The sequence below is a fragment of the Aphelocoma coerulescens genome, chromosome 22, assembly GCF_041296385.1.
Source record: "Aphelocoma coerulescens isolate FSJ_1873_10779 chromosome 22, UR_Acoe_1.0, whole genome shotgun sequence".
NCBI lineage: Eukaryota > Metazoa > Chordata > Aves > Passeriformes > Corvidae > Aphelocoma > Aphelocoma coerulescens.
This window is the reverse complement of record NC_091035.1, coordinates 3,875,443-3,899,373: the sequence shown is the minus strand read 5'-3', so window position 1 is coordinate 3,899,373 and position 23,931 is coordinate 3,875,443. Positions and strand designations below refer to the sequence as shown.

The 23,931-nt window shown below is 59.0% G+C and overlaps 1 protein-coding gene across 1 annotated transcript; it reads right to left on the bottom strand.

The window, feature by feature from the left end:
• Window positions 1-1,335: 1,335 nt before the first annotated feature.
• GFRA2 (GDNF family receptor alpha 2) lies at window positions 1,336-23,175 on the bottom strand. The gene is made up of 9 exons (XM_069035419.1): window positions 23,125-23,175; window positions 17,536-17,850; window positions 14,707-14,790; window positions 11,420-11,768; window positions 3,399-3,508; window positions 3,184-3,324; window positions 2,931-3,106; window positions 2,490-2,543; window positions 1,336-2,349 (listed from the first exon to the last, which is right to left on the bottom strand). The coding sequence occupies exons 1-9, from the start codon at window positions 23,162-23,164 to the stop codon at window positions 2,221-2,223; spliced, it is 1,398 nt and encodes a 465-aa protein (XP_068891520.1). The 5' UTR covers window positions 23,165-23,175; the 3' UTR covers window positions 1,336-2,220.
• Window positions 23,176-23,931: the final 756 nt, after the last annotated feature.

Here is a 23,931-nt window from a genome sequence, read left to right as displayed (position 1 = left end):
TCCTGGAGGGAATATTGGAATCACCATTCCTGGAAGGAATCCTGGAGCAAAACCCCTTCCAGTGCTGGAATCACCATTCCTGGAGGGATCCTGGAGCAAAGCCCTGTTCCCAGTACTTCCCAGTAACCCCAGGACCTCCATGGATCACAATGGATCGCTCCCGAGCAGGGAATACCGGGAATACCCAGTGGTTCCCAGTTGCTGGGTGGAGACGGTTCCCTGACCTTCCCAAGCAGTTCCTACTCCTTCTGGAAGAGCTTGGAGCATTCCCAGCTTTCTCAGGGAAGCACCCCAGCAGCAGGAAGCACAATCCATGCTGGATTTTCCAGCCCCTTTCCCAAGGAAACCCGGCAACTCCAAGCCCAGACTGGGATGAGGGATGGCTGGGAACACCTGGATTGGGAGTCACCTCCAGGAAGGATCCCAAATTTCACTGTGGAGCTCCCAAATCCCTTCTTTTGGCTGCCCCACACTTGGCTCCAGCTCAGAGCTGCCCTTTCCCAGGAAAAAAACAGCCTGGGATTGCAGCAGGAATTCCAGGAGAGACGGGACATGTTTATGTTCCCCCTGCCAACTCCCACATCCCCCCGTCGGATTTTCCGTGCTGGAAAAGGGAATGTTCATCCCTCCCTCCCCTCTCCGACAGCTCCAGCTCCCAGAAAACAGCGCGAGGATCCTTCCATCCCATTTTCCACATCCCTGGAATGTGCAAGGCCAGGTTGGAGCAAGCTGGGGATAGTGGGAATCGTCCCTGCGCATGGCAAGGGTTGGAATGAGATGATTTTAAGCCATCCCAACCCAATCTGGAATTCTGGAATTCCATGATTTTACTATGCCCAGGCTCCCAAGATTCCCAAAATCCCCTTTTCCATGGGAACAGCTGGATGGGAATTGACGTTTCCGCTGCCAAAACCCCAAAATAAATGAAAATCCCAAATAAATAAAAAATTCCAGCCCCTCACTCTTTGTGTGCCCCAAATCCCAACATTTCCCTTGGGATTCCAGCACTGCCAGGTTGTCTTGGAGAAAAAAATTCCAAACCCTATCAAGGGAGGGGCTGGAATTCGAAACCCAAATTTCTTGCACATCAAAATTCCCCAAAAAAATACCACCAAAAAATGGGAATGTGGCAGCTCCTTGGGAATGTTTCCCTGTTTGTTGTCTCCTGCAGGGAAAAAAGGCTGGGAATTGTGGAATTCCAACCCAAATCCTGGTGTTCCTGCAGCTGAACTATTCCTGGTTTTCCCCCCTCTGGATATCGGGATTTTTATGGAATCTTGGATTTTGGGGCTGTTTCATTCCTTGGTTTGTTCTCCTTGGTTTATTTTGGTTTGTTTTGTTTTTTTTTCTCCATTATAGACATCGTTAAAAAAAATAAATTTTCCAAGAATACATTTGGAAGTTGTTGTGGAAATTGGAGGAATTCAGGAAAAAAAAGAAAAAAAATAAAAAAAGAAGGGAAATAAAGAGAAAAATGGGAATTAAAAAAGCCACAGGATAGGTGGGGTTGTGTATATGGGAATATCCGTATGTTATATACAGGAAATGAAGTGGAGAGGGAAAATAGGGAATTCTGACCCTGGATGGGTCAAAATCCCCTCCCAACCCAAATTGCAAATATAAAAAAAAAATAAGGAAAACGGAATCTCTCCCCCTGGAAATGATTGAAAACATCGGCACAACCTCACACGTTTCACACCAGTTTCTTTTCTCTTCCATCCGGAAACTCTCCGAGGAAAAATCCCAACCAAAATCCCCCAAAAACCAATGGGAAGAGCTCTGGGAGTCCCCGATGGCACCTTCATCTTCCGGGATGTTCCCACGCGGAATCCTCGTGGTCCCTGTGGCCACCCCAGTGCAAGTAATCCTGAATTCACCTTTCCCAAACTTTTCTCCAATTTTTTTTCCCTCCCCGGCACCGCTGGCAGCACCAGACCCCCATTCCAGGCCCATTCCAGGGAGTTTTCCCAGGAGCTGCTCCGGAAAACCAACCCAGAAAAGACCAAAACCAAAAAAAACGGGAAAAAATGAAAAGTAGGAAGAAAACCACCAAAGTTTCCCAGCGTGGTGAAGGGTCCTCCAGCCGCTCCAGAGCTCGGCATTCCCAGGATTTGGGAGCGTTCCAGTCTCCGGCACGAGCGGGGCACTGGTGGGCACTGGTGGCACTGGTGGGCACTGGTCCGAGCGTCCCCGTCCTGCCGGCCGCTCCTTCCCGCCCCTCTATAGCCCCAGCGCCGGGATCAGGACGGGAATCAGGAGCAGCATCCGGCTCTCCCGGTGCCGGCTGCTTCCCGCCTTGGGATCCATGAAAGTCTTCTGGTCCGGCATCACATCCGTGGTCAGCTGGGCCTGGGAAGGAGGGACAGGACCGGCTTTTTAGGGAAAAGCATCCCAAAGTTGGAGAACACCTCCAGGCGGTGAGGCCGGGATGTCATTCCCAAGGGGTTTGCTTTGGGAAAGAATTCCCAGCCCCGGGATCCCCCAAGTACCTCGGAGTAGCACAGGCTCTGCTCCTTGGAATTGTTGGGCTTCAGGCCTTGTTCCTGGAAGGAGAAATTGGGAATTGTTAGGGCAGGAATGGGCCGGCTTTGGGGTCCCGAATTTCCCTGTGGGAATCAGAGCTCGGAGCAGGTGATGGAGCACAGGGAGATTTGGGAAAGGCTCATCCCATCTCCACAGGCAGCTCAGGGGCTTCAGTGGGATCCTGCCTTGCTCCCACCACGATCCTGCTGGGATTCCTGCCGGGAATCGGCAGGTGAGGGGGAAGGGGGGGGGGATCCCTTCCCATTCCAGACCCCAAAGAGTGCCCAGATCCTTCCATCCCCCAGATGAATGCGAGCGGGACATTCCGCCATCCCGTGGGATGGAGCCGATGTCCCACACCCCCACCAGTGCTCCCAGTTGGAGGCAGGGACTGGGCGGGGCCGTACCTGGAGGGAGCTGCAGGTGCTGATGACGCTCGTGTCGTACGCGGTGTTGCTGTCGTTGACGTCGTCCGGCAGGATCGGGCTCTTCTCCGTCTTCGGAAGCACCGTCACGGCGGGATTGGGATTTTTGGGAGAGAGGTTGATGTCGGTCCCATTCCCAAAAGCTTGGATGGCGTTTCCTGGGAGCGGGAGAGATTTAGGAAGGCTGGGAATGATAAAACAGGGAAAAAGGAGCAGGGCTGAGGAAGCGCCTTACGGAGACAGGGGTTCTCCGTGAAATCCCGCAGGAATTTCTCGCATTCCTCCTCCATGTTCCCGCTGCCTTTGCAGGAGCACCAGGGCGAGATGGTGATGCTGGTGGTGCTGGCGTCCACGTAGTTGGGGGTGATGTCAAAGCCTGGCGAGGAGGAGGGAACAGAGGTGAAATCCCGGTGGGAAAAGCCCTTCCCGATCCCAACTCCCGGCACTCACCGATGAGCCCCGCATAGGAGCCCAGGCACGCCTGGAAGTTGTCCCCGGGACAGCCGGTCAGGGACTGCAAGGTGGCCTGGCAGTTGGTGTGGAAATCGGCCAGCCGGGATCTGGAGAGGAGGAAAAGAGGGAAAACAATGGGATTGCAGCGCCGGTTCCAAGCCGGAGCGACTCTGCAGCCAGCAGGAATTTTTAAATGGAATAAAAGCGCCCCATTCCCAGCCTGCGGAATTCCAGGGCAATTCAGGCTCTTCCAGCTGGGTTATCCAAGTGCTCCAGAGGTGGAGACAGGATCCTGGGAATGGTTGTGCTCATCCGCACCTCAGATCCCAACCAACAGCAACAGCACCACCGGAATCTCCTTGGGAAGAGACGGAATTGCGATGGGTCTGAGTGGCTGCTCCATGATGGGGATGGGAGGATGGGGAAGGAGAAAGGATGGGGATGAAGCAGAAATTCCAGGGAAAACCAGGATCCTGCAGCTCTGCCATGGCGCGTGAGACAAGGAGGAAACTTCCTCCCTCTCCTTCCCAGAAATGAAACTCCCCCATTCCAGGAGCGTTGTTTCCGTGTTTTTTTCCTTCCTTGTGACTCAGCCCACGGAAAAGGACAACTCCCCATGGAGCGGGGAGGCTCTGGGGGCTCCCATCCCTCTCCCATTCCCAGGCTGGATCCTCAGCTCCTAGCAGGGGACTTTCCTTGCACAAAGCCCAGAAAAGCTTTTCCGTGATTTTTTCTTGGGATGCTCCACCCTCCTCGCAGCCAAACCTCAGCTCCAGGGTGGGAATGGCAGAAATCCAAAAACCTGCTCCTTCCCCGCGGCACAGGGAGGAATTCGGCCTCTCCGCGGGAGGGGAATAAAACTTTCCGACAGCATTTCCGTCTCTTCCCAAATCCGAGGCGAAGGGACGTCAATTCCCTGCAGGAAGCGCGGCGAGTTCAGCACAGAGCGCCAGGAAAATTTGTCCCCGCTGCTCCCTGGGGCTCCGCTCCAGGCCCGGAGCATCCTCCGAGGCAAATGTTATTCCTTCCATAATCCATGAGGAGGCAGCTGGGAAATCCTTCCAGAATATCCAAGCCAGATGTCACTCTTCCCGTTGGACACGGCGACTTTGGAGCCGCTGCATGGGATTCGCTGCCAGGAATAAAACCTCACAGATTTTGGCTTTTAAGGGCTCCGAATAAATAAAAAAAAAAACTGGGAAAGGAGAAGGAGCCAAATCCATCTTAGTGGGAACAAGGAGGAATCGGAGCCAAATTGCTGCTGGCAGCTGGAGGAGGCAGGTGGGGATGGCCTGGAAAAATTGGGAAGAGCTCTGGATGAGGGCTAGAGGAGAAAGAGGAGGATGGGGGGAGGATTTTCTTAAGAGTTCTGCCCAAAAAAACCCAAAAGGAGTGGAAAAAGGATTAAAAAACTTAATTCGGGGTATACACGCACATCCCGCATCCCAAACCTGCTCCAAGGGCTGGATTCCCAATTCCCAATCTAAACTGCTCCTCTTGGATTCCTGGGGGAAAAGTCCAAGAGGATGCCCAGGAAAGGCAGCTCAGGATCCCGAGGTTTAACAGGCCCTGCTCCCAAACCCAGGCACTTCCCAGCACCCTGCAGGGTGCCTGGACTTAAATATCCTGAATTTAGGGGGATTTAACTCCATACCTGTGTTCCCAGTGCATAAATCCCGAATTTCGGGAGTTCTGTGCACCTGTAAGTATCTCCCAGGTGCAGAAATCCCAAATTTAGGGGACTTTTGGTACCTGTAAGTTTATCCCAACTTCATGTATCCCAGATTTAAGGGAATTTGTGCATTCCTACACACACACCTGGTGCCGATATCCCAAATTTAGGGGATTTTTACCCCTCTAGTTCCACTCCCAGTGCACGTATCCCAAATTTACGGGGCTTTTTGTGCCTGTACATTTATCCCAGGTGCACATATCCCAAATTTAGGGGACTTGAGCATCACTGCAGGGACCACCTGCCTCCAACTCCTCTCCCATTCCCCGTTTTCCTGCAGGAATTCAGCACTGCCAAAACCCCAAACAAGGAGGTTTTGGGGTCGGTTTGGGCTTTTTTTCTGGTGATTTTTTTAGTGCTTAATTGAGTGTTAATTACTCCCATCCCCGAGCCTCAGTGATAACTCAGTGCCCATCCAATCCAACAGCATCCCGCTCCTGAATATTTCATGGAAAAGACGCCGGGATTCCTCCAGAGGCGGAATTTTTTTTCACGGGCAATTTACGGGGGACTGAGGGAATTTTAAAAGAGCGAATTTAACAGCTGGGAAAAATCCGCTCCCGTTCTCCTGCCGAGCTGGGGATGTTCAGGAAGCTGCGACAACACGGAAAAAACTCGGCGAGACACGAAAATCCCGCTGGCATGGCCCTCCCGACATTCCCGTCCTGCTGGAGAGGGATCTTTTTGAAGCCAGGAGATGCTGAGATGAAAAAAATTCCCCTCAAACACTTCCAGGTAAATTCAAAGAGTCCTGGGGAATGGGAGCAGCTGAAGGAATGAGGGAAGCTGGAATAAAACTCGGCTTTTGTGGATGACCCGCTGCCAAATTGAGCAAGGAGTTCACAGGGGAGGGAAAAAAGATCAAGGGATGGATTTGTTTTATCGGGGGAAAGTTGTCTGGGGAGAGGAGGCGCCTGTTCTGTGCTGCTTTGAGGAAAAAGGGAATTTTTGTCGTCATTCTGAGGCTCTCGGCCTAAATTCCAAGAGGAATTTCCTCATGGAGAGGGGGGTCAGGCCTTGGAAAGAGCTGCCCAGGGGGGTTTGGAGTCACCATCTTTGGAAGTGTCCAAGAAAGGCCTGGAGGTGTCCAAGGAACCCCTGGAGGCGCCCAAGGAACCCCTGGAGATCTCCAAGGAACCCCTGGAGGTGTCCAAGGAACCCCTGGAGATGCCCAAGGAACCCCTGGAGATCTCCAAGGAACCCCTGGAGATCTCCAAGGAACCCCTGGAGGCATCCAAGGAACCCCTGGAGATGCCCAAGGAACCCCTGGAGATCTCCAAGGAACCCCTGGAGATATCCAAGGAACCCCTGGAGATGCCCAAGGAACCCCTGGAGATGTCCAAGGAACCCCTGGAGGCGTCCAAGGAACCCCTGGAGATCTCCAAGGAACCCCTGGAGGTGTCCAAGGAACCCCTGGAGATGCCCAAGGAACCCCTGGAGACGCCCAAGGAACCCCTGGAGGTGCCCAAGGAACCCCTGGAGGCGCCCAAGGAACCCCTGGAGATCTCCAAGGAACCCCTGGAGGTGTCCAAGGAACCCCTGGAGATGCCCAAGGAACCCCTGGAGACGCCCAAGGAACCCCTGGAGGTGCCCAAGGAACCCCTGGAGGCGCCCAAGGAACCCCTGAAGGTGGCACTCAGAGCTCTGGGCTGGGGACCAGGTGGGGATCAAAGGTTGAACTCCAATCCTGGAGCACTTTTCCAAATCCTGGGATATCTGTTCCTTGCTCAGGGCACAGTGGGAAAAAGACAAACCCACAACAAACCGGCAGAGAAATTCCCAATGCAGAGGAGACCCAGCAAGAGGGAGAATAATCAGGAATGAAACCAGCACAACCCCCAAGTCAGGAGCTCTTAATGAACCATCTCCCTCTCCACGTGCGTTTCAGGCCCCCGCATTTGGATCCAGCCCTGAAACGAGCAGTTCAAAGATGGGTTTGGGGTGAATTTTTCCTCCTGGAGCCCTGTGGCTCCCGGGGAAGGTGAGGATGGAGCAGTTCAAAGGTGGGTTTGGGGTGAATTTTTCCTCCTGGAGCCCTGTGGCTCCCGGGGAAGGCGAGGACGGAGTTCGGGCATCGTTTGATTTTAATTGCGGGCCCGTTCTGTCCCATTGAGCCGCTAACTAAGCCCAGCCGGAGATTGTGTTTACACAAGCAAAGCCCGGCTCAAGACAGACTCGCTGTCACACGAAGTCAATACTTGGGAAGCCTCTCGAGTTAATTATTCAGCGAGAATTGACTGATTCTTGTGGTAAGAGCCCGCAGGGAGCCGAGCCCTCCCCCAGCCGCCTCCTCATGTGGGGGAGCCCCGGGTGCTGCCCCTCCACTCCCCAAATCCACCAGATTTGGGGTTGTTTTTCACACCTTTCCCCGTCCCAAGCCGGGTTCGGAGGCTCCTCCAGGCGGCTGCGAGCGGCTCCTCCACGCGCCGTCCCCTCCGAACGCGAGCTCTCCCGGCTCCCATTAAATCCAGGAGCGGTTTTTCCCTGCTCCTTCTTCTTCCCAGACAGGCTCTCATTACGGGGAGTAATGAGAGAGTTGAGCTGCTGTTTATCAAGGGAACATCCATTACGGGTGGCGTTTTGTCTGCGCTAAACAAAGGCCGTGCCGGCGAGGCCGCGGCTCTCGAAAAGCCGCGTTTTGTTCCCATGTTTGGTGTTCCATCGATTCCCAGCCCAGCCTGGATCCCGTTCCCCCATTCCCGAGCCAAAGCTCCAGCCCAAGCCCGGCCAAAATCCTTGACGCACAAATATCCCGTGAGGGGGAGCATCCCTCACCCCCTCCCACAGCTTTAAACGCACCAAAAGCTGGGATGGAAAATCTGGGAAATGACCCCAAAATCCCCACTTTGGATGCTGAGGAGCTCCAGCCCAACCCCGACCAAAATCTTTGATGAGGGGGAGCATCCCTGACCCCCCACAGCTTTAAACATGCAAAAAACAGGGATAAAAATTCGGGAAAATGACCCAAAACCCCCACTTTGGATGCTGAGGAGCTCCAGCCCAGCCCCGACCAAAATCTTTGATGAGGGGGAGCATCCCTGACCCCCCACAGATTTAAACATGCAAAAAACAGGGATAAAAATTCGGGAAAATGACCCAAAACCCCCACTTTGGATGCTGAGGAGCTCCAGCTCAACCCCGACTAAAATCCTTGACGCAAAAATATCCTGGGAGCATCCCTGATGCCCCCCCAGCTTTAAGCATACCAAAAACTGGGATAAAACTCCAGGGAAATGACCCAACATCCAAAGTGAGGATGCTGAGGAGCTCCAGCTCAAGCCCGGCCGGAATCCTTGACACACAAATATCCCGGGAGGGGAAGCATCCTTGGCTTGAAACACACCAAAACCTGGGATTAAAAAAAAAAAAATCGGAGAAATGACCCAACGTGCCCACTTTGGATGCTGAGGAGCTCCAGCCAGTGGAGGCTGGGAATTTCTCCGGCACCACTGGAGCGTGTAAGAGCAGATTATTTGTGTTCCCGACTTGCTGATGCAAGATGAAAAATCCAGCGAGCTGCAGCTGCTGAAATCAGCTCTTTTCTCCCCTTCCCTTCCCTTTCCCCTTCGCTGAGGTTTGTGCTTCGCCAAAGGTTTTTGTATTCCGGGAGCTAAAACCTGTCCCTTGCAATCAGCCACAAAAGCTCCCGGACTTTGTCAGGCTCCTGCGAGCTGGGAAAAGATTCCCGAGCTCGGAAAAGCTGGGAAAAGCTTCCCGAGCTGCACAAAGAGCCACGCAAATCACGGCTCAACTGCTGCCGGAGTTCTGGAGCAGCTCCCTCGGGACTTGCGGCCGGGTCAAGGTGGTTGGAATGGATTTCTATGGAGCAAAACCTGGGATTTCAGCCCAGGACAAGCCAGATCCTGCCCTCCAAGCCCAGGGAGCTGATCCTGTCCCTTCACCAGCATCTGAGTCCTTGAGGGGACACAAGGAGGGACATCCCAGACCCTCCGTGCCTGCACAAGGACAGCAGGGAATGTCCTCCCCGGTGGTTAAACCCCTCCTGCATCCGGAACATTCCACATCCAGAGCCATTCCCAGCAGGATGGAGCAGCTGGTGGCTTCCTTGTGACCTTCGTGATCAAGGGGACAGGGCTGGTGTCCAACCCCAGCAGCTGGAAAACAGCACAGAGAGCCAGGAAAACCTCTGGAAGGGCTGTTTTCCATGCTGGAATATTCATTTTCCCTCTCTGCCAGTTCCTCTGGCTTTTTTAGGGGTGGAAGTCTTGTCCTACAGGAGCAGCAGCCCCTGGATCGACATCCACGCGGGAAAAATCCCCCTGGAAAGCCCTGGCCTGGCAGAGAGGGTTTTCCCTTATTAGGCTTTGAGCCAGGAGGGTTAATTAATTACCCTGGCAGGTTAATTACTCTGGCAGGAGAATTGTCTCATCTCCTGTCACCTCTGGCTCTGGGAGCACTTGGGATCTGCTCCGGCTCCAGTGGCCTTGCCAGGCCCCTGTCGGATCGGGATGAGCATCAGGCCGGGATGTCGGATCGAGGAACTCACGGATAATGGGAAATCCCATGGCACAGCCCAGCCCTGCCTTGTCCATAGGGATGAGGGGACATGGATGGGTTTTGGCTGGATAAACTCATGGATAATGGGAAATCCCATGGCACAGCCCAGCCCTGCCTTGTCCATAGGGATGAGGGGACATGGATGGGTTTTGGCTGGATAAACTCATGGATAATGGGAAATCCCATGGCACAGCCCAGCCCTGCCTTGTCCAAAGGGATGAGGGGACACAGAGGGGTCTCGTGTCCCGTCATTCCCAGGGGGAGATGCCAGAGGGGAGCAAACCAGATGGGATCTTCTCCTGAAAACCCAGATCCTAGGAATGCTTCCATGCCCCATCCCAAGGAAAAACCCCCAAGGTTACAGCAAAACTCTGCAAAACCAACACAAATAAATCCCAGATTTGGGCATTTTCCAGAGCGAGAGCCCCCATCCCGGCAGCATCCACGCTTTCCCCAAAAAACCCCAATTCCCCCTCGGAGCGAACACTCCCAGCAGTGCCTCCCCTTCCCCCTTTTCCGCTTTGCCTCTTTGTGTGGGGACTTCATTCCCTGCAGGAATTAAAGCTCAGCAGCCCCGTGGCCTCCGCAGCCCCCCCAGCCCCGTTATCCCTCTCCGAGCGCGGATCCATCGGCAGCATCCGCCTCGGAGCGCGCTGATGGAGAGGAGCTGCCATTCCTGGGTATCTTTTATTCATGGACACCGGCTCCTCGGATTACTTTTTGATAAAAAGCCACATTCCCACATTTCAAACATCTCCGTTCGCAGCCGGAGGAAGACCTGGAGCTCGCATTTATTTCCCCACCGAGCACCAGGAAACTCCATCACCTTGATGGGAAAAAGATCCCACTCCTGGCAGGAGCTGGAGCTGGAGCTGTTGGGAGCCTGATCTGGTTCCCGAGGGGGACAGGAGGGGTTGTCCCTGTGACAAATGGGTTTCATAAGGAACAGGAACCTCAGCTCCCAGCTCTGCGCTTCCAAAGGGGGAAACAGCGGGAATTCAGCAGCCGGGGAAGTTTAGGGGGTGCAGCTCTGTCCCCGTTTCCTGGGATCTGCCCCGTGGATCTTGCCCAGGCAGTGGCCCAGTGCTGCTTCCCGAGGCAAACACGGGGAAAATGGAGCTGAGAATTTGCACCGATGCCAGGGGGGTGACACCAATGCCAGGGGGGTGACACCAATGCCAGGGAGGTGACACCAATGCCAGGGGGGTGACACCGATGCCAGGAGGGTGACACCGATGCCAGGGGGTGGCACCGATGCCAGGGGGGTGACACCAATGCCAGGGGGGTGACACCAATGCCAGGGCTGTACCAGAAGAAGCCCCCACCTGCACAGGTGACACCAATGCCAGGGGGGTGACACCAATGCCAGGGAGGTGACACCGATGCCAGGGGGGTGACACCGACGCCAGGGGGGTGACACCAATGCCAGGGGGGTGACACCGATGCCAGGGCTGTACCCGAAGAAGCCCTCACCTGCACAGGTGACACCAATGCCAGGGAGGTGACACCGATGCCAGGGGGGTGACACCGATGCCAGGGCTGTACCCGAAGAAGCCCCCACCTGCACAGGTGACACTAATGCTAGGGAGGTGACACCGATGCCAGGGAGGTGACACCGATGCCAGGGCTGTACCAGAAGAAGCCCTCACCTGCACAGGTGACACCAATGCCAGGGAGGTGACACCAATGCCAGGGGGGTGACACCGATGCCAGGGAGGTGACACCAACACCTGACCCACGCCAGAAGAACCCCCGGCACACCCTTTACCTGCACAGGTGATCCGTCCGGCAGGCGCCGCGCAGGTCCAGGCAGTTGGGCTTGTCCTTGTCCTCGTAGGAGCAGGAGGGGACGATGGTCTGGCGGCGGCGCTCGGCGCACGCCGGGTCCTTGCAGGAGCAGAAGAGCAGGCGGAAGGTGAACTCGCCGGGCACGCGGTCGAAGAACTGGCGCAGGGCCTTGTGGCACTTGCGGCGGCTGCAGGGCTCGGTGGCCGACAGCTCCCGGCTGCAGGTGGAGATGTACCCCGAGCGCAGGCGCTTGCAGTTGTCGTTGAGGTTGCAGGCCTTGGCCGCGTCCAGGCAGTGGTTGCTCTTGGAGGTGGTGGCTGGGTCCATTCCTGCCCGGGGACACCGAGGGAGAGCGGTCAGGAGGGCGGGAAGGGATGGGGAGGTGGCCTCAAAGGTGGGAGATGGTCTGGAGCCTGGGGAGATGGGATTGAGGTGGGGAAATGGCCTTGACCTGGGGTGGGGAGAAATCCTCAAACCTGGGGAGAGGTTTGAGATGTCCTCCAAGTTGGGGAGATGTTCTTGAGCTGGGGAAATGCCCTTGAGCCACGGAGATGCCCTCAAAAATGGGGATTTAAGGGGTGGGGAAAAGGAGGATTTAGGTGGGGAAAGGGGATTTAAGAGGTGGGGAAAAGGAGGATTTAAGAAGTGGGGGACACCTGGATCTCTTTTCTTCCCCTGCTTTTGGGGGATGCACCGAGCCCTCCCTGCATCCCACCGGCAGCCGGCCCAGCCCTGAGCCCTGGCAGCGGCGAACAGCAGATTTCCGGCACAAAGCCGGGATTTTGGGATCCGTGGGAAGCGCCAGCCCATTGTCTCATCCTCAGGAGCATCTCTCCTGCCCTGCCCGAGACCTGCAGGGCCCCGGCTGCATTTTAATGGAGCCGCGGCTTTGGAAGCGCCGCGCTGCTGGGGAGCTCATTAATAACGCACGAGCATGAAAATTTCATGAGCAGAGACGGAAACGGGGGCCGAGGAGCTGGGGACGGGGGCTGGGGCCACCAGCTGTCCCCTCTGGGTGTCCCCAGGGCCTCTGGGGCAGGACGGGGACAGGGGAAGAGGAGGAGGAGGAGGGGGATGGGGTTTGATGCCCACCCAGCGCCTGGGTGCGGTGCCAGCAGGGCTGAATTCCCAACTGGAGCCTCTCCCTTCTCCCGCAGGATGCGGTTTCCTCGGGATCCAGCAGGGATGAGCATCCCGGGATTCTCCGCCCAAAGCGGGGGTCCCGCAGCTCAGTCCCGCGGTGTGGGGAGGGAGCAGCGCTGGCTCCGCGGGTGCTCCGCGCTTACACGCCGCTTACACGCGGGTTACACGCCTCTTACACGCGGGTTACACGCGGGTTACACAGCCGCTGCTTCCCAGAGAGGCCCAGCAATCCCTCCGTTCCCAATTATCCCTCCAGGCAATTAACAGCTGCTTCTCCAGGAGCGGCTCCTTCTCCAGGAACAGCTCCAAGAACTCGTTTGCTTCAGTGCTCCTTCCAGGATTTGGGGCTGGGTGTCCCCAGGGAGGGGACAGGGGAGGGGTGGCAGCAGCATCGCGGCCACCCCGGTGGCCACAGCACATCCCTGCCTGCTCCAGGAGCTCGTTGCCCCCTTCCCCAGCCCCAAAATCTCCAGCCAGGCTCTCCCTGCGCCTCCCGCTCCGCTTCCCTGGATAAATCAGGAGTGTCTAATCCCTGCTCCAGCCTCGCTGCTTTCCAGACTTCCCAGCAGCTCCAACGTTTTCCTGACGCCAATGTAATCCCAAAAAGGCAGGCGGGAGACAGGAGGGGGTGGCAGCGTCATCCCAAAAACCCGAGCCGAGCTCCCGAGGAAAATTCACCTGGAAAAGCCTGGAAAATTCCCCCCGGGGGCTGAAAGCCGGCGGGTGACAGCGGCAGTGCCACAGCCCCACTCAGAGGTGTCCCCAGGTGAGCTGAGGGGGCTCTGGGCAAGGCCCTGGGGGTGTCCCCGAGGTGTGGGGACAGCACAACCCCCCCAAAGTCCCGCAGCGTGGGGGGGCTTGGGGGAAGGGCTCAGAGGAGGAAGAGCAAGGAGCAGCCGAGGCACCGCTGACCTGATTTGGGAAGGGGGTGAGGGGTGGCACGGGGAAGGTTGTCATGGAAATGGACGGGAAAAACAAAGTTCCCGAGGATGGTGGCGGAGTTTGGGCTCCCTGGAGGACACAGGGATGCTCCAAACGGCACCGGGATGTTCTGAGGGGCACAGGGATGCTCCAAAGGGCTCAGGGATCCTCCAAAGGGACACAGAGTTGGTCCAAGGTGTTCCAAGGGACACAGGGATGCTCCAAAGGGCTCAGAGATGCTCCAAAGGGACACAGGGATGGTCCAAGGTACCCCAAGGGATACAGGGATGCTCCAAAGGGCTCAGGGATCCTCCAAAGGGACACAGAGATGGTCCAAGGTGTCCCAAGGGATACAGGGATGCTCCAAGGGACACAGGGATGTTCTAAGGTGTTCCAAGGGACCCAGGGATGCTCTGAAGGGCTCAGAGATGCTCCAAGGGATACAGAGATGGTCCAAGGTGTCCCAAGGGACACAGGGATGCTCCAAAGGGACACAGGGAAGCTCCAAGGGGTTCCAAAGGACTCAGGGATGCTCTAAAGGGACACAGAGTTGGTCCAAGGTGTCCCAAGGGACACAGGGATGTTCTAAGGTGTTCCAAGGGACACAGGGATGCTCCAAAGGGCTCAGGGATGCTCCGAAGGGCTCAGGGATGCTCCAAAGGGCTCAGCATCCCTCTCCCAGCAGCTTCCCAGAGCTCGGCTCGAGGCCGCTGCCCCAGGGAGGGGACAGCAAGCAGGGTCCCCCCTCAGCTCCTCCCCCCATCCCGAGGCTCCCAAATCCTCCAGCAAACAAGGAATTCCACATGGAACGGGAAGGGCTGGACCCCACTGGAGCCAGGACTGTTTGTGCCTCCCCCTCCTGCCCGCGCTGGCGCTGGGGACAACGCGGATTAAGGGAATTACGGGAATTTCAGGTTTTCCAACAATTTTACATAAACCCAGATTGGAAGCAGCCGGGCCCAAGATGTAAAACCCTAAATCCCAGCCTGCACAGGTCCGAAACAGAAAGAATCTGCCCCAAAACGCATCAAAGCCCCACAACGATGCTCGGGACGCCAAATTTGGGGAAAACAGGCGGGAAGGAGAGGCTGGAAGAGCTGGAGGAGCAAAGGACAAAGCAGAGGGGAGGGAGGAGGAGGATTTCCCTGCCAGGGAGCAGCTCTGTGTTCGCAGGCAGGAGATAAAACACGGCGCTTTTATTACCTGAGAAAATTGAAGCGAGTCTGAATATATCAGAGAGACGGGAGGTGACCGGCTCGTACGGGGAGGCTTCATAAAATTCCTCTCCTTCGGCGGGAGGAAAGGGAGGGAAAAAAGGGAGGAAAAAAGGCAAATTAAAGCCCGCAGTGAATAATCCCGGGCACGGGCACCGCCCCGGCCGGCGGTCTGGGGAGGGGAAAGCAAAAAGCTTTCCAAGAACTGCCCTGGAATTAAAGGAGAAGGGGATTTGGGAGAGGTTCAGGGAATTGTGGCTGCTTGGGAGGCTCGGGCTGGTTCTGGGTTTGGCAGTGGCTGCGTTCCAAAGGATTCCAGGAGCTGAGGGAGTTGGGATTGGGAAGGTCGGTGTTCCATGGGGACGGACGCTGAGTTCAAGGCTGGAAGTTTTGGGGTCCACACTCAGCTCTGGGCTCTTTTCTTGTTACAAAATCCCCATTCACCTAAAAAAACCCCCATTGTGAGGTGGTTTTCCACCCCATTCCTTGGGAAAATGGGAATATTTCAGTGGGGAATGCAGCCCTCCACCACTGATCCCCGACACTGCGCTCCAGGGGCTCTTCCATCCCAATCCATCCCAATCCACACATTCCAGAGGGACCCCGAATGCCATCCAGGCTGAAGAAAAATCGCCCCCCCCCCCCCCCCCCCGTTTGATTTCAGGGCAAATCCACACGATTTTGGTGGGGGGGAAATCTGATTTCAGGACAAGCAGCCGCAGCTCTCAGGGGAGGAAAGGCTCTCTCCAAACCCCAGCGGCCACAGGAAAAAAATAAATAATAAACATAAAAATAAAAATATATGAATAAATAATCGATGGCCGCACTTTGAAAGCCCCGGCTGAGGCTGCTGCAGCATCGATCCCGCTGTTCCAGGCGCTCCTTGCCCAGAATTCCTGCCCTGGCTGCGGGATGGATACCGGAGTCAGCCTTATCCCGGGATGGATGCCGGAGTCGGCCTTATCCTGGGATGTATCCCGGAGTCGGCCTTATCCCGGGATGCATCCCGGAGTTGTCCTTATCCTGGGATGTATCCGGGAGTCAGCCTTATCCTGGGATGGATCCCGGAGTCGGCCTTATCCCGGGATGCATCCCGGAGTTGTCCTTATCCCGGGATGGATCCCGGAGTCGGCCTTATCCCGGCATGAATCCCCGAGTCAGCCTTATCCCGGCATGAATCCCGGAGTTGTCCTTATCCCGGGATGCATCCCGGAGTTGTCCTTATCCCGGGATGCATCCCGGAGTTGTCCTTATCCCGAGGCAGCAGCGTGTCCCCTGCGGAATTCGGGAATTACTCGGGAAATGAGGCTGGGAGGACGCTTTTGCTCCGAGCCCAGCGACATTCCTGGGAAACCTGGGCGGGAAAGACCCCGCTGGAGCCGGCCTGGGCTGTCCCCATCCCCCGCGGGTGCCACCGCTGCTCTCAGGGCCGTGGCATTTGGGGACAACACCCCGAGGGCGGCTCCGGGAAGGGAACAGGATCCAAATCCCGCTCCAGGCCATTCCGCCCTCCCCTCTCCGGCTCTCCCAGCGCCGCGCGGACGAGCGGCCCCTTCACGGGAGCGCGTTTCGGCAGCCCCGTAACCTCCCGCTCCAGCGCTGCCATGAATAATTAAACACCCGCTTGACTCCTGCCGCTTGCGAGGGAAATTACCGAGCATTAAAAGGGCGCTGGACCTGCCTGGAGCTCGCCGAGCTACAATTAACCCGCCAGGAATGAGGCTGGAGCCTCCCTAAACGCGGGGAGAGCTCGGATCCCGCAGCCGCGGCGCTGGATGGGAGGAGGGGAGCCTCAAAATCTCCACCAAAAGGCACAAATTTGGGTTCCTCGCTGCTTTTCCGCTCCTTGGGTTAAAGGATCGGCCCAAAGCTTTCACCTCTCCTTAATCACTGCTCTTCCCACCTCCTCCTCCAGGTACACTTCCCATCCTCATTCCCTCATTCATTCCCGCACAACCCTGGGAAGCTGCTCAATGAAGGCTGCTAATGAGGGAGAGAAAGCAATTAAGGCTTAATTCCTGCTCGGGGACGGGGTCTGGGGCTCGCCGCTTCCTGCGCTGCCCCAGATTTGAAGGGAATTTCACCCAGGGGGGCCGCGGGCTCAGGTGCGGCTCCCCCACATCCTCTGGAATCGTTTTCCCACCCTCAGGTCCGTTTTTCCCACAACCTCAGGCACGGCTCCCGCATCCTCGGCTACAATTCCTTCATCCCCAGGCACACCTTTCCCATGGAATCCCAGAATTCCCAGCCTGGTTCGGGCTGGAAAAGGGGCTTAAAAATCTCATCCCAACCCCCTGCCACGGACAGGAACCTCTTCCACCAGTCCAGGTGATTTTGGCACAAACTGAAGTCGATTTGGGAGCTTCCCAGTGCTGAGTCTGAAGTGGCAATCTGAATTTCCTGGGGTGTTCACCTGAATTTCCTGGGGTTTTCATCTGAATTTCCTGGGGTTTTCACCTGAATTTCCTGGGGTTTTCATCTGAATTTCCTGGGGTGTTCATCTGCATTTCCTGGGGTTTTCATCTGAATTTCCTGGGGTGTTCACCTGCATTTCCTGGGGTGCCCATTTCTCCTTCCTGGGTTGCTCACCTGAGCTGCCCATCCGAATTTCCTGGGATGCCCATCTCCCCAGCTTGAGGTGCCCACTTTTCCTTCCCACCCTGCCCACCCGCCCCGCCCACCATACCCCACCACCCCTCACCCCATTTCCCCCAGCCCACCCAAACCCCCCCATCCCTCCCCAACCTCCAGCAGCACCAGAACCGCCTCTCCCCATCCCCACCACCCCCAGAGCGACCCATTCGGGGCCTCCCCGTACCTTCGGCCAGCCCCAGGTGGATACTCCAGTAGATCTGAAGGCACTGCAGCTCCTTTTTCATGCCCCTCTTGCAGCGGCAGTCGTACAGGGGGCTCTCCTGCAGCACCTCCAGGGCCGCCTGGCACTCCTTGTTGGCCAGCATGGTGTTCCTGTCGCGCCCGGCCAGGCACTGGCGCAGGGTGCGGTAGCGGGAGCTGCAGCTGGGCTCGCCCGCGCACAGCTCGTTGGCTCGCACGCAGTCCACGGGCACTCGCCACCCCGGCGGGGCCAGTCCCGGAGGCGACGGGGGCCCGGCCAGCGAGCGCAGGATCTCATCTGGGCCGGGAGAGGGAGGGAGGGAGGGAGGGAGAGAGGAGGGCACAGGTGAGAGAGGGAGGTGAGAAGCGGCTGTCCCCGCCCCGGCGTCCTGACCTGAGGTCAGCCCAGCCCAGCTAAACCCAGCCTGGGAGCCATGGAACGGTCTAGCTTGGATGGGGCTTTAAAGACCGAGCTGGAAGAGCCTGGGAGTGCCGTGGAATCTTGGAATGGTCTGGGTTGGAAGGGGACGTTCCGGAGTTCCAGGGGCATGGAGAGCCATCCCAGAGCTCCATGGGCATGGAGAGCCATTCCATGTTCGGCTTTAAAGATGGAGCTGGAAGAGCCTGGGGGTGCCGTGGAATCTTGGAATGGTGGGAGTTGGAAGGGGTTTTAAAGGTCGAACTGGAAGAGGGGCAATTGAGGTTGCATGAATGGAAGGAATTCCTCCCTGTGAGGGTGGGGAGCGGCTGGGATGGAATTCCCAGAGGAGCTGTGGCTGCCCCTGGATCCCTGGAAGTGCCCAAGGCCAGGCTGGAGCAGTCTGGGACAGTGGGAGGTGCCCCTGGGCATGGCAGGGGGTGGGATGAGATCCTACAGTCACGGAATGGTTGGGGTCGGAAGGAGGCATAAAATCATCCCATCCCACCCCTGCCCTGGGCAAGGGCACCTTCCCTATCCCAGGCTGCTCCAAGCCCCATCCAGCCCGGCCTTGGACACTTCCAGGGATGTCCCTGGACCCCCCCCAGCAGCTGAGATTCCCAGGTGTGGGGTGGGAAGGTGCAGGGTTAACCGCACACCTCAGCTCCGGCCTCCACGTGGCGCCGCGGCACCTTCTGTTCCTTATTCCACCCAAACAAATCAACAACCCCGCGTGTTCCCAGCGCTCCCGGAGCTCTTCAGAGTCACGGGAAGCAGCGAGTCCATCCCAATTCCCTGCTCCCAGACGCCGCTGTTCGAGTTTGATTTGGCTGCTCGTCGTTTTCAGCCCCGTCACAGGATTTTTAGGGCATCTGACTCACGGCTTCTGGAGCACTCGGCCTTGGCAGGGCCGCGGGGCAGCTGCAGCCCGGAACAGACTCTTCCCTCCGGGATGGCCTCTGGCACCCCTCGGGATGGCACCCGGCCAGCCCGGCCGGCTCCTGCCACTGCCCGGCCACTGCCCCGGCTCGGACCCTGCCCCTGCGTCCCCACAGCTCTCCCACCATTCCCATCATTTCCGCATTTGCTTTTCCCCCTGGAAATAGATTCCTGCTAAATCCAGCCCAGCAAAGCCCGGCTTGTCCCCTCTCAGGGGAATTGAGGACAGGCAGCGCTGGTGTCCCCCCCACCCCGTGTCACCCCGCAGTGATGGGGACAGGGTGGGCAGCACCCGTGGTCACTCCTGGCCGCCCCTCCTCCATCCGCCAGCTTCCAGGGAAAGCCCTGGAGCGGGCAAAGATGGGAATGACAGGACCTGGAGGGGACCCTGGGCTGCTCCGGGGGGTGATGGGGAGGGGACCCCTCTCTGTGCCCCCCGGGGGTGGTGGACGGGGCTGACCCCTCGGTCAGTCCCAGTCCCCGGGGCCCCGGGAGCAGCGCTCCCGTCCCGCCCCGCCCGGCACCACCTCGGCCCCCGCTCGCAGCCCCTTCCCAGCCCGGGTCTGGCAGGGGGACAGTGACACCTACAGGAGTGTGACAAGGGCCACCCGCGTGTCCCCTCCGCCGGGCGGGGCCGGTCCCCTGCCACCCCCGGGGCCGGGCACGCGTCCCTTGCTGCTGCATCCCACGGGAGCGAGGGGCACTGGAGCCGGTGGCCGCGGCAGCTCTGCCCACCCCGGGTGCCGGGGGGGTCTGCGGAGGGGCAGGGTGGGCAGTGCCCAGGTGGAGGCACCTCCGCTGGCTGCGGTCGCTCCAAGGAACAGATCCCGCAGATCCCGGTCTCCGTCGGATGTCCCCAGACAAGCCCCGTTGTGTTCCGAGAGGCCTGGAGAGTGTCCAGGAGCCCCCACAGAGCCCCCACATCCACGTTAGATCCAGGCTAGAGCGGCAGATTGCCCTGGGGAAGGCCGTGCCTGGCCTGTCAGGATTATATTCCACACGGGAGGCAGGTGGGATCCACGGAGGGACATTCCTGGCAGCCCCCAAAGGCAGATCCTGGGGGCGGGAATGCCGGAGCCTCACCACGCCAGGGATGATGCTTTGGAACCTTCACACGCTGGGAAATCCCATCCTGAGGCATCCAGCTGGGAAAACCTGATCCTGCTGCAGCCGTGGCCGCAGGGAAACTGCTCCAGGGCTTTGGAGCCATTCCAGAGCTCCACCAAGCATGGAGAAACATCCCACAGATCCATGGGCATGGAGAGCCATTCCAGGGTTCCAGAGGCATGGAGATCCATTCGAGAGCTCCGCTGGGTGTGGAAAGCCATCCCAGAGCTCCACCAGATATGGGGATTGATCCCTCAGCTCCACTGGGCATGGAGAGCCATTCCAGAATTCCATCGGGCATGCAGAGCCATTCCAGAATTCCATCGGGCATGGAGAGCCATTCCAGAATTCCATTGGGCATGGAGAGCCTTCCCACAGCTCCACTGGGCATGGGAAGCCATTCTAGAGCTCCACCAGGCATGGAGAGCTATCCCACAGCTCCATGAGCATGGAGAGCCATTCCAGAGCTCCTCTGGGCTTGGAGAGCCATTCCAGAGCCCCATCGGACATGGAGACTATTCCAGAGTTCCACCACATTCCATCCTCTCCCAGCTCAGTTCCAGCCGTGCTCGCCCTGAGCCCTCTGCCTCGAGCCAGCTCCCAGCTCCAACTCGCTCTTCTCCAGAAGCTTCTTCCCAAAAATCCCCTCCTCTGGCCACATTCCCATCTCCCGGCTCTCTCCACGGGCAGGATCCAGAGGCGCTGGCAGGACAGGGACACATCCTTGCCCTGACACAAAAGGACCACCCGGAACATCCTCGTGCTCCCTTGGCAGCACATTCCGGTGCTGGGTGGGCCAGACTGGGAATCCCACAATAAATCCACCCTCTGGAAGCAGCAGGGATGAAGTGTGTGGGTGAGCTGGCCCCAATCCTCCTGGCTTTTCCCATTTTTTCCACCTTTCTTCCATGGTTTTGCGGGGAACAGGGTCCTGCGAGCCCCTTGGCAGCTCTGGGAGCATCCAGCACCATCCAAGCCGGGAATGCCAGCGGATCCTGGAGCCGGGCACATCCCACTGGAGAACAAAGGGCAGGTGCATCCCTTGGTCGTGGTGCCCCCAAATCCCTCAGGAATCAGCCCAGGCCAGGGTGGCTTTTCCTGGAGCCCCCCTGCTCCTCCCAGCTCCGCATTCCCACCGAGGAATTTGGGTGGAGGGCAAAAATGAGGAGGGGGATTTTCTATATCCCCCTCCTCCAAAAAAAGCCCTCCTGGCAGAGCCGCCCTCCCTGAACTCCCATCAGTGAAACATCTGCAGAGAATTCCCGGCTGATCCTCGGCAGGCTCTGGGGTGCTGGAGCACGGCGAGGATTCGCAGGCGGTTGCACAAGGCGATGGCCCCTTTTCCTGCCGCTCCCACGGCTTCTCCCGGCTCCAGCAGCCTCTTCCCGAGCTCTAATCCACGTTCTCCTGCTCTGCTTCTGCCGGAGACCTTTGGACGCCGGCAGCTTTAGAGGGAAAGATTTCTCCTCGCAAGGATCGCTCTGGAACACGCAGCTTCCCAGCCAGGAGCAAAGGGCTCTTCTGGCTTCCCGGGAATGATCCCAGATGGGAAGAGCTGGATGTTCTCTGCTCCAGGATCCTCACGGCGAGGCCACACCGTGGAAAGCCCCACGGTCACCCCAGCCCCAAGGCTCAGTCTGGGGGTGCAGTGTCCCTGCTCGGGGTCCAGCTCCTCAGCCTCGCCCTGCACCCACAGAACCTTGGGGACACCCAGGAATGGGGGGCACAGGGTCCTGCTTCGATGCCAACCCCGCTGTGAGGGTGGGTGGGCCCCGGTTTGGATGCACCCCTGTCCCCCTGGAGGTCCCTGCTCCTCAAATCTCTCCATGAGCCGTCCAGATGTCCAGCTGTCCCCCCAGCCAGGCTGGAGCCCTTCCCCCCACCCCTGCACGGGGCTGTCCCCACTCGTGTCCCCACCCCGCCCCCAGAGCGCCCCTTTCTCTCTGCCTGAGGGCACCGCCCGAGCCCCCCGACCCCTCTGGGAAGGGGCTCCCCCAACCCAGGGCTCAGCCCCCGCCTGCTCAGGCCTCTGTGCCCCCCTCCCCAAAGGCGTGGGGGGCACTCAGCGCCCCCCGGGCACCCTCCTCCCCTCACTTGTGTCCCCTCATTCCTCCGTCCCCCCCGTTCCAGCCGGGAGCAGAGCGCTCCCCGGGGACCCCGAGCACCCCCGGCCCCGCGTCCCTCTGGAGCGAGGCTGTGCCAACCTTCAAGTCTCCCTCAGGGGCCGCCTGTCCCCTGTCCCTGTCCCTGTCCCTGTCCCCTGTCCCTGTCCTCGCTCCGCCAGCCCAGGCCGGCTCCGCAGAGTTCTCCGGGCGCTGCAGCGAGCTGGGATCACCCCCCGGGCACCCGGGAATGGCACCGGGAGCGCGACACGCCCGAGCCGCCGAGGGGAAAACCCGAACATTTCCCATTTCCTGCCTTTTCACCCCAAACCCAGCGTGGGCTGGGGGTGCTCCCCTTTCCAGCGGCTCCTTCCAGGGGAGGCTGCGCTGGGAATGGGAGCGTTCTCCCGGCACAAAGCTCCTCGCTGAGCCGCCCGTGATTCCAGCGCGATCCGGGCGTGGGGACGGCGATTCCCCACGCAGACCCGCGAGCCACGAGCTCAACTTTCCCGGCCGAGTCTCCACGCCGCGTTCCCAACCTCTGGAATGGCGCGGGGTGGAGGGGGGGTGGGGAGCAGCCAGGGTGGAGGGCAGCGGGAGACACGGGTGGGAGGGGGAGAAGGGGGGGAGATCTCCCCCGAAATGCAAATCCGTGCTGGTTTGGCAAGGGGAGAAGGGAAGGGAGACGGGCAGGGCTCGGCTGCTGGGTGATCCTGCCCGCTCCAGCCGCGGGGGCTGCCCCGAGGGGGCGGCTGGGGTTGTGTCCCCCCTGTCCCTCGTGTCCCCCCTGTCCCCCTCCCCATTTTAAGTTGACAGGGAATAGGAAATTAAGTTCAGCCCCTCGCCGTGCCCCTCTCGTGCCGCAGCGCCGGTGCCAGCTCGGAGGGAGGGGGTCGCTCCCTGTCTCAGCCCCCGCAGCCCCTCGCCCCGGGGTGGGGGGGGGACGCGCCACCTCGGCCAGGCGACATCCGCCACCCCCCCCGGCACCCCCGCTGGGGCCACTCACCTACGAAGAGGACGATGCAGAAGGCGTTTGCCAAGATCATGATAGGAAATCCACGCGCTCCTCCACGTGTGCAAAAAATAAAAGGTTAAAAATCAGGCAAAAAAAAAAAAAAAAAAAAAAAAGAGGGGAACGATTACAAAAAAAAAAAAAATTAATAATTCCCAAGGCGGCCAGGTAGATCCCAAATCCGGGGGGCTGGAAGCGAAGGGAAGCGGGGTGTGCTCCGCCCGGCGCGGAGCCGGGTCCTCAGCCGCTCGCCGCCTCCCGCATCCCCGCCGGGCTCCGCTGCGCGCTCCGGGCTCGGCGGCTCCGCGCTCCGCCGGGCTCCCGCCGGCTTCTGCCGAGCTCCGGCTGCCGGGGAGGGGGCGCGGCGAGGGGCGGCTGCGCTCCGCCGAGCCCCGGCGAAGGGGCAGAGCCGGCGGGGCCGCCGTCCCCTCCCCGCCCCTGCCCCCGCCCGCCCCTCCGCCGGGGCCGCCCTTCCGCCGCCCTTCCGCCCGGGGCAGGGCTCGGGGGGCTCGGTGCGGAGCCCCGGCTCCCCATCCTCGTGATCCTGCATCTCCCGGCTCCCTGTCTCGCCATCCATCCCTCCCTCGCTCCGCGGGGCTGCACCTGCCCGTCCCCTCCGGGGGACCCCCGGGGCTCCGACGCTGCTGCAGAGACCCCCTCCCCACATTCCACCCCCAGGGCCCCCGCGCTGCTCCATCCATGGGGATGGGAGAGGAGGGAATGGGAAAGGGGCACCCGGGGGGGGCTCCAGGGACAAGGTGCCACATCCCTGGCTGGGTGACAGCTGTGGGAATGGGAAAG

What these genes read in the sequence shown, in the direction of transcription:
- GFRA2 (XM_069035419.1), bottom strand. Translation starts at nt 23,164, where the DNA reads ATGATCTTGGCAAACGCCTTCTGCATCGTCCTCTTCGTAG. An exon ending in GCACCTGCAGCTCCCTCCAG is followed by an intron (nt 2,544 to 2,930) that starts GTACGGCCCCGC and finishes TTCTCCTTCCAG; the next exon opens with GAACAAGGCCTGAAGCCCAA. An exon ending in AGAGCCTGTGCTACTCCGAG is followed by an intron (nt 2,350 to 2,489) that starts GTACTTGGGGGA and finishes CCTCCTTCCCAG; the next exon opens with GCCCAGCTGACCACGGATGT.